Source organism: Natator depressus, chromosome 8 (genome assembly GCF_965152275.1).
Source record: "Natator depressus isolate rNatDep1 chromosome 8, rNatDep2.hap1, whole genome shotgun sequence".
In the NCBI taxonomy this organism is placed as follows: Eukaryota; Metazoa; Chordata; order Testudines; family Cheloniidae; genus Natator; species Natator depressus.
This window is the reverse complement of record NC_134241.1, coordinates 104,962,680-104,976,628: the sequence shown is the minus strand read 5'-3', so window position 1 is coordinate 104,976,628 and position 13,949 is coordinate 104,962,680. Positions and strand designations below refer to the sequence as shown.

Here is a 13,949-nt window from a genome sequence, read left to right as displayed (position 1 = left end):
CAACCCCCACTCCCCCGCCCCATGCCACTGGCTCTCACCCACCATGCTTCAGCCTGCGGGATCACCCCCTCCCAGCGCTGCCCGACCCCTCTGCCATCCCCCAGCCCCAGCAGGCCCTGGCTGGAGGGGTGCCAGGGGCTGTGCCTGCTGCCCCCCTTGAGCCTGCCCCAGGGACTGGATGTGGGGGATCCCGTGGGACCCACTGCTGCCTTGGGATCCCCACAGAAGAGCAGCGCTGCCAAGCCCCCTCCAGCTGGAGAGCCGCAGCCGCGTCCACTCCCGTCCATGGGGCTGCCCCCCGGCAACACCTCCCCCCAGCCTCGCCCCCTGGCCACATGGTGCCGCATGGAGCTGGCACCCAGGAGGCCGAGCAGCCTCACAGCAGCGGCCTGGACGTTGGCGCCAGGTGCCACGGGCCAGGGCAGCGCGTGGAGGGCTCCAGCCCTGGGGGAGGCCCGGGGCAGCGTGCCAGGTGCAGGCAGCAGGCTCTGGGGGTGCCACGGGGCAGCCCGTCCCCAGCTGGGGTGGAGGATTGGGCCGTAGACCCCCTGGCTTCATGACACCAGCGGTCACGCTCCTGGGGGCACCAGTGGGCCCCGAGGGTGGGTGCAGAGTGGGGGCCTGGGCAGGGCCCAGCTGCTGGTGCAGAGGGGGCACCGCTGGGCACCGCGGGCCCCGGGCCAGGCACAGCCAGCCCTGAGCTGACTCTTCCATTCAACGGGCGCGGACTCCATTTTCCCGGGGCGCTCAGGCAGAAAATCCCCCAGTGCCCCCCCGCCCGGGCGGCCCCTTGCTATTCTGGGCCGCGCGCTCCAGCCAAGTGTGGTCTGCGCAGCGTGGCAGCAGGCGGGCGGGGGGGGGTTGTTTGGGATAAGCCTGGGGCTCCGCCCCCCCTTAGCCCTTAACCCCCCACCCCCCGGGCTTTGCCGGGGCGCCCGCACCCAGGTGGCACCAGCGCCCAAGCCAGGACTGGGAGTGGGGTGCGGCACAAGCACCTCTCCTGGCCCCATCGGCTGGGGCGACCCCCCAGAGCAGGTGGGGGGCGGCTCCCCGAGAACCCACCGCAGCCCCTCTGGGGGCGTGGGGACCAGACCCGGGAGCGCTTCGGACAGGAGCGGGGAGCTGTGCCAATGCCCTGACGCACTCAGGACTTTCCCTGGAGACCCCTTGGCGCCCCCTCGCTCCCCCAGGCCAGAGCTCCCCCCAACACTGGGGTGGGCGCTGCCCCTGATGAGACAGCAGCCCGCTCCCCCGCTGATCTACCCGTGCTGGGAGTGTGGCCCAAGGAGCTCCCTCCTGCAGTGGGGTACCAGCGCCCGGGCCTGCACTTCCCGGCTCTCGCTGGGCACAGGGGCAGTGGGCTGCCGTCCTCAGGCCCCTCTGCAGCCCCTGCCCCGAGAGCCAACGGGACTCAAGAAGAGCCCACCAGGCTGGGCACGGGGCACGCGCAGGGTACTCTCCTGGCCCTTGGGCACTGCCAGTCCTGCCTCCTGCCACCCTGGCATCAGCACGGCTCCCCGGCCTCACCCCTCCAGGATCGGGCCCATCCTCCTCGCCTCCCTCTCTGGGCTGGGGGTGACTTTGCCCCCTGAGCGCTGAACACCCCCACGCACACGCAGAGGGGAGAAGTCTGGCTACGGCAGCTCCCGGGGCTGGCACAGGATTTGCACACTTCACCCCTGCTCTGCTGGAGCCCCTCAACCCCGACCTGCAGCCCCTGGCTCTCCCTGGTGCCGTGTGGGGCAGAGACACGACTGGAGGAGCCAGGGTCAGAGCAGTGCTGGGGTAGCCGGGCGCCGGGCAGGGCAGAGACGGTGCTGGGGCAGCCAGTGCAATGGGGTGCCCTGTTAATGCCCCACAGAGGCATGGGACAGTGCCCCCACCCAGAGCTCTGGGCAGCACAGACTTGGAGGCCATGAGCCGGGGCCCCAGGCTCGGCCCTCGAGCCTGGGACCAGTGTGACCAGCCCCGGGCAGGCAGATCCCCACATGGCAGCTGCTCCCGGAAAGGCCTTGGGGGGTGCCAGCAGGGCCAGAAACCCCAGGCTGGCACCGGGCCCCCACCAGGGTCAGAGGCTGCCCTGGTGAGCGCTGGGCCCTGCCTGCAGTCACAGCACCGGCGGGGGAGGGTTGGGGGGGGGACGCACCGGCTGGCAGGATTAGGGGGCAGGGCTGGGCCACGGGTGCAGCCGGGTTTACGATGCTATTTCTATGGCCTTGGAGGCTATCCAAGGGGATTAGCTCCCTTCCTTATGGCCCCGAGAGCTCAGCAGCCACCGCCTCCGGCCCAGGGCAGGACACCACAGGGAGCCCCTCCTGCTGGCCCCCCAAGACCCCCACTCCCCGCGTGCTGCTGGGAGCTGAGCTGCGAGCAGTCGCCCGGGGGGGCCCTGACCTACCCCATCCCAAACAGGGCTGTGGGCTGCCACCCCTCAGCCCTGACAGCTCCTGCCTTGCCCCCCGCACCGCTGGCTTGCCCCCCCGGGGACCCTCTCTACCTCAGCCCTGCTTGGGGGCCGGGGCACCCCTCCCGGACAGGGAGAAAAGGTCACAAGCCCAATACCGAGAAGGAAGGGGGCTGGGTGGGGAGCCCAGGGCTGGGATAGAGGGCGCTGCAGGTCAGGATTGAGGGGCATCAGCAGAGCTGGGGGGGGCCAGCCAGGTGACTTCCAGTCCCTCCTCCCCTCACTGACATCCTGCCTTCCCGAACTGAGCTGGGCCTGGGGTATTTTCCAGGAAGTTGTTAAAGATTCACCCGAAGAGGATCTGGGACCTCACGCCTGCCTGGCTCCCTGCCAGCCCCCCATGTATCGGTGCCAGGGCTCCCCCGCACAGGCGTTTGTGCCAGCCGCCCCACCCCCCCGCACACTCAGGTGTTGCTGCTGGGCTCCCCCCAGCTCAGGGAATTGCAAAGCAGTGTCTGGGGTGCTGGGAGGGAGTTGTGCCAGGGCAAAGGGGAGAAGGGAAGCGTGTGAGTGCACGGGGGTCTGTGTGTGAGCGCACAGGGGCAGCACGTGAGCGCACGGGGGCAGCGCATGAATGCACAGGCACATGAGCGTGAGCAGCTGTGTGCACGAGGGCAGCCTGTGCCCCACTGCACTGGGGCGGGGAGGCTGGAGAGGCCAGCCAGCGTCAGAGCCTGGTGACCAGTGGGGTTGGCAGTGCTAGCAGGCCAGCCTCCCTCTGATGCCCCGCAGGGCAAGGGACTGGAGGCGGGCACAGGCAGGCACGGCGTGTGCATTGGGGGCTCCTATACTGCATGAAATATATGCCCACCTGAGGCCCAGTGCCTGTTGACAGCGAGCCCGGAGCTGAACCCAGGGCCACAGCGGCCGCCCCTGCCAAACGGGCAACATAGCAGCAGACTTCCTCACCATGCCACGTGCCGCCAGCCACAGGCGTGCGTGCAAGAGCGGGTGTGCGTGCCCAGAGCCGAAAGGTGGCAAAGGGGGGTACCCGTCCTGTGCAGCGTAGCCCCCGTGTCGCCCCTGGGGCCCAGGCCTCCCATTGCAGCAGGCACAGGGCGAGATTCCCGCGTGCTCTGGGCAGGGAACATGAGGGTGAGCTGGCTAAGATCAGGGGGTTTATACCACTGCCCATCACCACAGCCTCTGGGCCCCTCCACCTCAACCAACAGCAATGGCCATGGGGTCTCTGGCTCCTCAGCCTGCCAGGGGGAGATCTCGGCTTGAGGGTGGGGTATTCAGCTGGGCGTGAGCTGGTCACCCAGGGGCAGGCTGTTACAAGCGGCAGGGCTATGGGGCCCTGCTCCCTGGCCGAATCTGCTCCTCCCAAAGTCACCGGGGAAACAGCCTGGCCCCACAATCGCCAGGCGTGTCCCACCCCGACGCCCATCAGCCCCTGGCCCGGCCGCCGCAGAGCCCTGCCGCCGCAGAGCCCTGCCGGAGTCGCTGCAGCGTACTCCACCCCCGGAAGGTCTCCTGGTCTCCGACAGCGAGAGGTTGGGTTTGCCCCTGACTACGAACAGCTTCGCGCCAGCCACGATAACGCCAAACACTCCAATTGCCACCGGAACAATCCAGCTCTCGCTTGGCCCCAGAGGCCCCCTGTGCCAGGAGTCTCACCGGCTAGTCACACCCCGCCTGGTGCCTCTCCCCCTCTCTGTCTCACTGCATGCCCCATCCCCGAGGGACCCAGAGACATGGCCCCATGTGCTGGAGCAACCTGCCCCGGGGCAGAAATGGAGCCCGGAGCTGAGCCCAGACCCAGCGTGAGCACCCTTCCCCCACCCACGCAGGGGGACAGCTCACACACACACTCCTCTGAATGGGTGTGTGCAGAGCGCACGCGCGTGTGCACAGGCAGGATTGTGCATGCGTAGGAGCACCACACATACTCACTGGCACACACCACTCCCTCCCCACCAGCTCTCATGCTTCCCAGGAAAGTCCTGGCTCTGTTCCCTTTGGCTGGGGCGCAGGGCTATTTTGGGAGGCCCCCGGGAGTGGGAGGGACCTGCCCCCGATTCATCCTGGGATCTTTATTCCCATCTGCTGGGGAAAATAAAACTACAGCCAAGCCCAGGTGCAGGGAGGGGCCGGGCCGCCTGGACCTGCCGGGACCTGCACCTTCCCCAGAACCCAGTGATGCTGCTTTGGGTACCGGTGACATTATCGCCTGTTGCCAGGGGAACAGGAGGGCTGGGCAGGTGAGGGCAGGCGAGGCAGATGGCAGGCTCTGGGACGAGCCCAGGCTCAGTCGCCGACAGGGAGAGGGGGCCCCCGGGCGCTGCTCCCTGCACTGCAGGAGACTCTCCCCTGCTGGGAGCAGTACGGGGTCCTGAGATGCTGTGGTGCATCCAGCGGGGGCCGTGGCACACGCGGGGCAGGTCACCAGCTGGGCACAGCCCGCACACTCTGCTTGGCCCAGAGCTGCGAGGGCCACAGCGCCCCAAGAGGCCTCTGCTGAGAGGGGACTCCTGGCCCCCCGCTCGGGTGCCCGCTGGCAGCGAGCGACAGGGGAGGGGGCAGGGCCAGCGGCTCCCAGGAGAAGAGGCTGAGATGGGGGAGGCTCCGGGGCAGGCAGTTTGGGGCAGAGGGGGTGGCAGAGGGCGGCGCCCTGGGCAGGGGCATCAGCACTGACTGTACGTGAGAGATGGGGAGCAGGGCTACAGGGTGCACCGGCATGGGGGGCAGGGCGGGGTGGGACCTGGCATCCCACCCACGGGGATCGGACCTGCAGTCACCCCTCACTGAGAGCAGCCCCTGCCCCCGCGGGCACCTGCAGCTGGACCCGTTACAAATGCCATAGCCAGCTTCTGCCCCCGGGAGCCTCCCCAGCCCCTCGGAGACCTGGCCTGGGCGGGGGGCGGGTCCAGGCTTGGCTGAGCTCGCAGCTGCTCCAGCGTTTCCTGCAGCCGGAGCCGCTCCCGGGGCAGGCACCGCATCTCCTGCCACGTCCCCAGCCCGCGCGGGGGGCGGGGGGCCATGTGGGGAGGCAGAGCCAGGCTCTCCTCCTGCCCCGCAATAGGGGGATCCTGCCCCGGCCTGCCTGGGGGGACCCCGAGCCCTGGGAGGCTGCACTGCATCCCCACACACAGGAACCCCTGGGGACAACTCTGCAGCGCCCTGGACTAGAGACATCCGCTCCCCTTCCCCACCCCTCACTGCAGATCTGCCCAGCCCCACGCCACACCCCAGGGCAGGGCGGGGCTCTCCGCAGCCTTTTGCCCCCACTCAACCCCCTTTCTGCACCCTGCCACGGCAGCACACGAGAGGGGCAGGGAAGGTGCCCGTGGGCCCCAGACACCCCCGATATTGACTAGGCTCAGGGCCTGTGCCCCTTTGTGACAGTGGGGGGGCCACAGGCGAGCACAATGGAGAGGACGATGGGGGAGGGGACTCCACTCTGCGACCGGAGGAGCCCGGAGCGGGGGTGATAAGGGGGAAGCAGAGTGCCTGGGAAGGCGATACCATGGGCACCACACCCACAGGCCCCCCAGAGGTCACAGGAGTGGGTCCTCGTGGTCAGAGCACAGTCCTGTGAGCCGATCGGCCCCTGGGTCCAGGGGCACCGTGGGAGCTGATGGGAACGGCAGCAGCTCCTGCTCCCTGTGCACGGGGCCGGGCACGGGAGCCTGCGGGGCCAGCCCACCGGTGAGTGTGCACAGACCTCACGCGGGGGACGTGCGAGGCCGGGAACCCTCGCTCCGGAACGCGGCTCCTCGGCTCAGCTGCGGCGCCTCGCACGGCCCGGGGCAATCCCTGGGGTGCTGGCCGCACGAGCGGCGGTCATACGAGCACCACGCGACTAGGACTCCCTCGCGGTGGGGCTCTCGCCACAAAGGGTTAACAGGGCACACACTCACCCCCCCCCCCCGTGCATGCTGGGAGATGGAGTCTCTATGGGCCACCCCTCGGGCTCACAGCAACTGCTGCCAGGGGCCCTGCCAGAGACAGCCCCAGGGGGACCAGCCGGGAACATCCAGCTCGTGCTTCCCAGGGGAAACCGAGGCAAAGAAAGGGACGGAGCCTTCACAATGAGTCAGTCGGGAACCCAGGAGTCCTGGCTCCCGGTCCAGCGCCCTCACCACTGAGTAAGAGGCGTTGTTCTGGGGATGGCTGTGCTCAGCCCTGGCACCTCCAGGGCAGCCCCCGCCCTCCCCTGCCAGCCAAGCCCATGATGCAGCCTCCCCACCCCTCCAGAGACAGCCATGGGCTCGTGCACAAGACTTCCCGCTCCACGCCCCTGCGCCCCCAGCCAGAACTGGAGAGGGTGGCACAGCGACCGGGAGGGAGGGGGTCTCAGCCCCCCATCAGCACACTCGATGCATTCCAAGGGGAGCCAGCAGCGCCGAGATCTAAACCGCACTCTGCAAGCTGGAGTCAGCCCAGTTCCTGCCCGGATCCCGTGCCTGGCGCCACCCCCCCCGGAACAACGGGGAGGGGCAGTGCCAGAGCCACCACACGGAGAGTCCAGCAGGGCGCCATGGGGCAGAGCCCAGCCCTTGCACCGGCACCAACTGGGGCATGGGGTGGCGCTGCCGATCCCCCCACAGCTGCCCAGACAGCAAATGGAACAGCAGGGGCCTCCGGAAATGCCATGGACAGACCCCGGGACAGAGCAACTGCAACGCCAGCCATTCCCCCGGCCCCTCCAGGCCAGCCTGCCAGACAGATGGGGAAACTGAGGCACGGGTTGGTGGTGGAACGCAACAAATCAGGATAGGACCAGGAAGAGGACCCAGGAGTCCTGACCACCAGGCTCCTGCTCCAGCCTCTCCCTCGTGACAGCCTGGCCCAGAACAGTCAGCTCTCATGCTCCAGGGAGTCAGGTGGCATCGCCCCCACAACCCTCCTGCAGTAATGCACAGCTGGCCTTCCCGGCTTCTCCCAGAGACTTAGCCTGCCAGCCACTGACCCACAGGGTGCCTGGCACCATCCAACCCCCAGCAAAGCCCAGGCAATGGGACCCCCAGCACTCACCAGTAACCCCCCGCTGCATTTATCCACCATGGCTGGGGGTTCGGGTATGTTCTGCGCAGCCCGCCACGGGGGCTCCTGCCTGCCCACTCTCCGTCTCGCTGGCTGCACCCGGCTGGCACGGGGACGTTGGCACCGAGCGGTTCAGTCCACAGACAGCGCAGGAGAGAGCTGGGGAGAAACAAGACGGGAGTGACTTGTGGTCACGGGGGAACAGAGCCGGTCGGGAAGCATCCCTGCCCCCACCCTCATCGGGAAGCACACCCATCCTGCACCTCCACCCCTACCCTCCTGGGGGGGGCACTCCCACCCCTACCCTTCTGGGGGGGGCACTCTCTTCCTGCACCCTCCCGGGGGGGCACCCCATCCTGCACCTCCAAAATCTGGATTCATTCCTAGATCAGGGCCCATTCCTCTAGTCAGACTGGTCTCTGGGGGGCCACTTCTTGCCATCAGAGAATCAACTGTCTTGCAGCTATGCTTAGGAGAAGGCCCAGGGCTGCGCTAGCAGGGGGCTGTGGGTCGGGATCCAGGAGCATGGGCAGAGTTTGCGGGGCAGGGCTGGGCTAGCAGGGGCTGCGGGTCGGGACCCAGGGGCACAGGCAGAGTTTGGGGGGCAAGGCTGGGCTAGCAGGGGGCTGCGCGTCGGGACCCAGGGGCACGGGGAGAGTTTGGGGGGCTGGGCTGGGCTAGTAGGGGGCTGCACGTTGGGACCCAAGGGCACGGGGAGAGTTTGGGGGGCAGGGCTGGGCTAGCAGGGGCTGCGGGTCGGGACCCAGGGGCACGGGCAGACTTTGGGGGGCAGGGCTGGGCTAGCAGGGGGCTGCAGGTCAGGACCCAGGGGCATGGGCAGAGTTTGGGGGGCAGGGCTGGGCTAGCAGGGGCTGCGGGTCGGGACCCAGGGGCACGGGGAGAGTTTGGGGGGCAGGGCTGGGCTAGCAGGGGGCTGTGGGTCGGGACCCAGGGGCACGGGGAGAGTTGGAGGGGAGCTTGCCCAATGCTCACCCCACACAAAGACTGAGGTGAAGGTGGCACGTGGCTGCGCCTGGCGCTGCAGGGGGCAGAGGGACTCGGCCGGAGCAGGGCCGGCCTGGAGCTCAGCTGCCGTGGAGGGCACAGATGGGAGGCAATTTCCTTCTGCCCCGCTGCCCCCTGCATGCTACTGCCTGGGTCGGAGCTGGCAGCTGCTGCCAGGGACCAGCTGCTGCCAGACCTGGGGGGATGCTGCCACCCCCCATTTCTCAGCGGGCCGCATGCTCGGGCTGCCCTGCTCACAGTCTGAGCCCCTGCTCGGGCCCTGACCAAGCCCTGCCTCGCTGTCACCACACCATGCCTGCAGCTCGCCGGGCTGCCAGGAGCCCTCTGGCCAGGGCCCAGACTCAGCACCACCTGCAGGGGCAGGGCCACCTCAACAGTGCCCCGCACTCCCCTGCCCCTTGTCCTGCAGCCCAGCATGGCTCCAGCCCCCGCCGGAGGGCGAGCTAGGGCCAGGGGAGGTGCCGGCGAAGTGGGGCCACCCCCGGCAGGGCCTGGAGCAGGCTGGGGTGGGGGCGTTGGCCTGCAGGGAGGAGGTGGGGCTGGAGCAGGGTGCAGGGCCCCTGGAGCCAGGCCAGCTGGGCTGCAGCAGGACCTGAGCGGGTGAGATAAGGAGCAGGAGGCACCGCCCAGGGCCAATGGCTCCTGGGCCAACCCCCAGCCCCTGCCTCCTACCCAGGAGCTCTGAGGGTGCAGGGACGGGGTCCCGGGCAGGGGCCCAGCGGGGGCACGAACACAGGCACAGCCCCCAGCCCTGCCGGCCTGGTCAGGGCGCCGGCTGCTTGGGGCAGGTGCATTACAGGCACTGCACAGAGCAGGCAGGGTGGGGGGGTTACTCAACCCCTCCCTGGTGCTGAGCCCATCCCAACGCCCTGGGCCATGCTCCCAACTCCTTTCTTCCCTCCAGGAGGCCCCAGCCCACCCTCCCCCATGGCTAGCAGGGCCCAGCTGCTGCCGAGCTCCAGGGTCGGCAGGGATCTGGCTCCGTGTCACCCCCCCCGTCCCCCCCGCCCCCCTGTAAGGATGCTAGAAAACCTCTCCTAGCATCTCGCTGCCCCAGCAGTCACCGGGCCCGCAGTGCGGCGCGTCTATTTCAGAGAGGGGCTTCCGGGCGAGACGGAAACCGACAGCCTGCCTGGCACACAGGACACTAGCCACCCCAAGCCACCTTCCCTCCTGCTGCCCTGGATCTGCACCGTGGCCACCGCAGCCTGCCTCTCTGCCCCTCCCCTCCCCACAGGAGCCTCCTTCCCCTGCCTCTCCTAACCTCTGGTCTGGTCAAAGAGCTACTGCCCCCCACCCCAGAGGTGGCTGCATTTCAGTGGTGAGCGAAGGGTACAGTCCCAGCTACCAGTCCTCCAGGATGGAAAATGCCACCACCAAGATTGGGCTGTGGCAATTTGCATGTAGGCAAATCAGGTTTCTGCTGTCTCCCTCCCACCCCACGCCCATCCCTGCTCACTCCCATGAGGGGAGGGACATAAATCAGAGCCACTGGCCCTGCTCCAAGCACTGGTGAAGACCCAGTTCTAGAGCAGAATCCGAGTCAGAAAGGCCCAGAGCTCAAGGGCAGAAGGAACCACGCCGGCGATTGTCCCACCCGACGCCCTGTCTAGCACGGCCCAGAGAACGTCACCCAGGTACCCTGTACTGAGCCCGAGAATGTGTGTCTGGCAGCAGGGCTGGATCTGAGAGCAGCACTGCCCAGGGCCCCTTCACCACCCATACCACACACGTGTGCCTGGCTTCTCATTGTCATTTTTCCGGCCACTGGTTCTCGTTCTCCGCTAGGTACTGGCCAGGGGGCGTAGGGCATTGTACAGAGATGCAGGGGGCTGAGACAGAAGGGGAGAGGTAGCATCTCTTTAAGAGTTAAAGGGGCTCTCTCATCTCCTCCGGAACTAGATCCCGGGGCGGTGGGCAGCGGTGCCATCCCTTTCAGAGGGGACTGGGCTCTGGCACGGCGTCCTGCCTCTCCAAGACCTGCTGGAGTACACAGTTCCTTTCAGAGGATCAGGCCCAGACAACTGCCCTTTCAAGAACGAGCTCGGGGATGCATGGCCCCTTTAAGGGCTGGCGGGGGCTGCGTCACCCACAGATGCCTGACCATGGACCTGGCTCACCGGGGCCCGACACCCAAGTGCTCCTGTGACTTCAAAGTGGCCAGCAATGGAGAATGCATCCGACCCTCAGTGGGGGTATGGCTCCCGCTCGGGGCTGGACTCCGACCACAGGCGAGGGGGGAGAACATTCCATAGGGTGGCAGGAGAACTGTGTCTTTCAGGGAGCCAGAGGCCTTCCTGACGCATGTGCTGAACCCTGAAGCATGAGAGCTGATGCCCCTTCCTGCAGCTCACACAGCTACCCCACTGGTCACACGCTCAGCCAGCCCCCTATAAACGTAGCCTCGGGTCCGGATTCTGCAGCCTCTGGGGCAGGGAGCGCTGTGGGTCACATGGCGCATCGTGAATTGTTTCCTTTTCGAGCGTCTGTCAAGCCCGCCGCACTGCAGGGTCTGGGAATCAGACTAACCGGACCTGCCCACTCCCCTCGCGCTGGCCCTCTGTCTGCCACGGGACATGGCACCCCAGGCCCTGCCCTCCCTCCCAACCCCCCCAGGCCCTTGGCACTGACCTTTCCAGGTGCTTGCACTAATCACCACCCAGCGCCCACGAGCTCCAAGCCCGTCCCGTCTGGAAGCTCCAGCCTCACTGAGCCCAGCTCAAGTGCTCTGCCCACCCCCACTTACACACAGGGCGATGGGCGTGACTGACCAGATCCACGGCCTGGCACCCTCCGCCAGCGCCACCCCACCACGGCCCCCATCCTCCCCCCGTCAGCGGCTGCAGGCTGAGGCCAGACGGACTGGCAATAAGGTGTGAATGTTTCGCCGCCAGAGTAATTATCTGTTGGAACAATTTCCCCAGGGTCGGGTGGATTCTCCAGGGCTGGCAACCTAAACCGAAATTGGCTGTTTGTCTAACAGGAGTGACCGGGGGCAGGGCTCTGGCTGGGCTGTACAGGGGGTCAGACCGGGTCTCAACGGCCCCACACCAGCTCCGGGATGCCTCCCCCCAGCCCGCGGAGCTCAGGGGCTCTCACGGCTCCTCTTGCTGCCCGGGGTTAGGTACCCCCGCGCCCCCCACACCCAGCAGGGTCTTAACCCAACAACACTTTGCCCTGACTCTGCGAGGCTACTGACCGCAGGGGAGAGACCCCCCACATCCCTATGGATGGGTCAGTGGCCCCCCAGGAAGGAGAGCCCCCCACATCCCTATGGGGGGGCCAGTGGCCCCAAGGGAGGAGAGCCCCCTCAGGTCCCTATGGATGGGTCAGTGGCCCCCCAGGAAGGAAAGCCCCCCACATCCCTATAGGGGGGCCAGTGGCCCCCCAGGAAGGAGAGCCCCTCAGGTCCCTATGCGGGGGGCAGTGGCTCTCAGGGAGGAGAGCCCCTGGTGGCCCCAGCAGAGCCCAAAGCCATCCCCAGTAGAGGCTCCGGCTCCTTTAAGCAGCGGGATGGGGGGGGGGGTTACATCAGCTGCCACATGGTTACTCCTCGGCCCTGCCCCTCCACATGCCGGGTGGAAAATTACTGAGATGGGGACCCCCTGCCCCGCCCCCCTCGGGGTCCCCCTGCCCCCCGGCCCCGGCTATGACCGACCCCGGCCCCCCGGGTCTCCAGCGGGCGGAGCACGGGCCCCGTGGGAACAGCGGGGGCTACCCAGGCTAGCTCCGGCCCCCGCCGGCCTGGGGCGACCCGAGGCGGGAAGATGCGGGTCGGGCTCGCCGAGCCTCAGAGCAACTAACGTAACCAAGGAGCGGAGCTACCCTGGGCCCATGGGGAGGCGAGGGGGCCCCATGACCCAGCCCCCCCCCGGGCACCGCCCCCTCCCCATGAACCACCCCCCCTTCCCTGGGCACCGCCCCCAGGGCATCCCCCTTCCTTGGGCACCGCCCCCACCCCATGTACTGCCTTGGACATTCCGCCCCCCCCCGGGCACCGCCTCCCAGCGGTGCCGGAACAATTTTGACAGTGGGGGGGCGGATGACGGGAACCATGGAAACCACGGATTCCCTGTTTGTTGTTACTACTCCAAGCCAGGGGTGCGGCAGCCCCCCTAGTTCCAGCGCCACTGAACCCCCCGCCCCCCCCCAGCTCCTGGCCACCCCCCTCGGACACCGCCCCCCCCAGCGCCTGACATACCCCCCCTCCCCATGTACCGACCCCCGGGCAGCGCCCCTCACTGACCCCTCCCCGCCCCCCAGCGCTCTGAGCCCCCCGGAGCCAGCTCCGCCCGGTCTCCCGGACCGGCAACAACCAGCGCACGGGGGCAAAGCGCCGCCTCCGGCGCCCCCCAGCCACCCCCGCCGGCCCCCAGGCTCTGCGCCCCCCGCTCCCCACTGGCTCTGCGCCCCCCGGCCCCCCCCAGCTGGTTCTGCGCCCCCTCACTGGCTCTGCGCCCCTCGCCCTCCAGTGACTCTGTGCCCCCGCTCCAGCTGGCTCTGCGCCCCCCAGTGCCCCCTGGCTCTGCACCCGGCCCCTTACCCCCTCCATGCCGCCCGGGGCCGGCTCCCAGCCCGGCCAGGTGGATCCCCGCGGGGACGTTGCGTCAGCCCAGGGCAGCCCGGATCCAGCCCGCGGGCCCCGCTGCTCCTTCCCCGCCCGGGCTCCGCTGGGGACGCGGCGGCTGCTTCGCGGGGCTTCTGCTGCCGAGTTGCGGGAAAGTTTGGGAGGCTGGGGGGCAAAACCAGGCAAGCCCCGCCCCGCCGGCAGGCCCCGCCCCCCGCCGGCCGGCTCCAGGCCCGAGGCCCCCTGCACCGCGGCCCCGCGCCCTCCTGGGGCTGGGGGGAGTGTGCTCCGCGTTCCTTCAGTGCGCGTGTAAACACAGCCTGGTGTCAGCCGGGGGCGGGGAGCCGGGCCCGCCACGGGCACGCAGAGCCATGGACACGGCCACACACCCCCCGCCTTGGAGAGACACACACACACACATACAGCCATGGACCTAGCTAGATACACACACACATCGCCCTGGAGACACACACACACACACACACAGATACACCCCGCCATGGAGAGACACACACACACACACATACAGCCATGGACCTAGCTAGATACACACACACATCGCCCTGGAGACACACACACACACACACACAGAGATACACCCCGCCATGGAGAGACACACACACACACATACAGCCATGGACCTAGCTAGATACACACACACATCGCCCTGGAGACACACACACACACACACACACAGATACACCCCGCCATGGAGAGACACACACACACACATACAGCCATGGACCTAGCTAGATACACACACACACACCGCCCTGGAGACGCACACACACACAGATACACCCCGCCATGGAGAGACACACACCCCCTGGAGACACACTCAGAGCCCTGCATGCAGATCTAGACACACACACGCACCAGCCTGGAGACACGGCTACACACCGC

The 13,949-nt window shown here is 68.0% G+C and overlaps 1 protein-coding gene across 1 annotated transcript in view; it reads right to left on the bottom strand.

Annotated features, from left to right (window-relative positions):
* Nucleotides 1–11,181, bottom strand: part of SLC6A9 (solute carrier family 6 member 9) — a 51,137-nt gene extending 39,956 nt beyond the window's left edge. The window contains 2 exon segments of the mRNA XM_074961899.1: nt 7,445–7,612; nt 11,111–11,181. Of these exon segments, the coding sequence (XP_074818000.1) occupies nt 7,445–7,474 (30 nt within the window). The 5' untranslated portion in view covers nt 7,475–7,612; nt 11,111–11,181.
* Between the last annotated feature and the right edge of the window lie 2,768 nt (nt 11,182–13,949).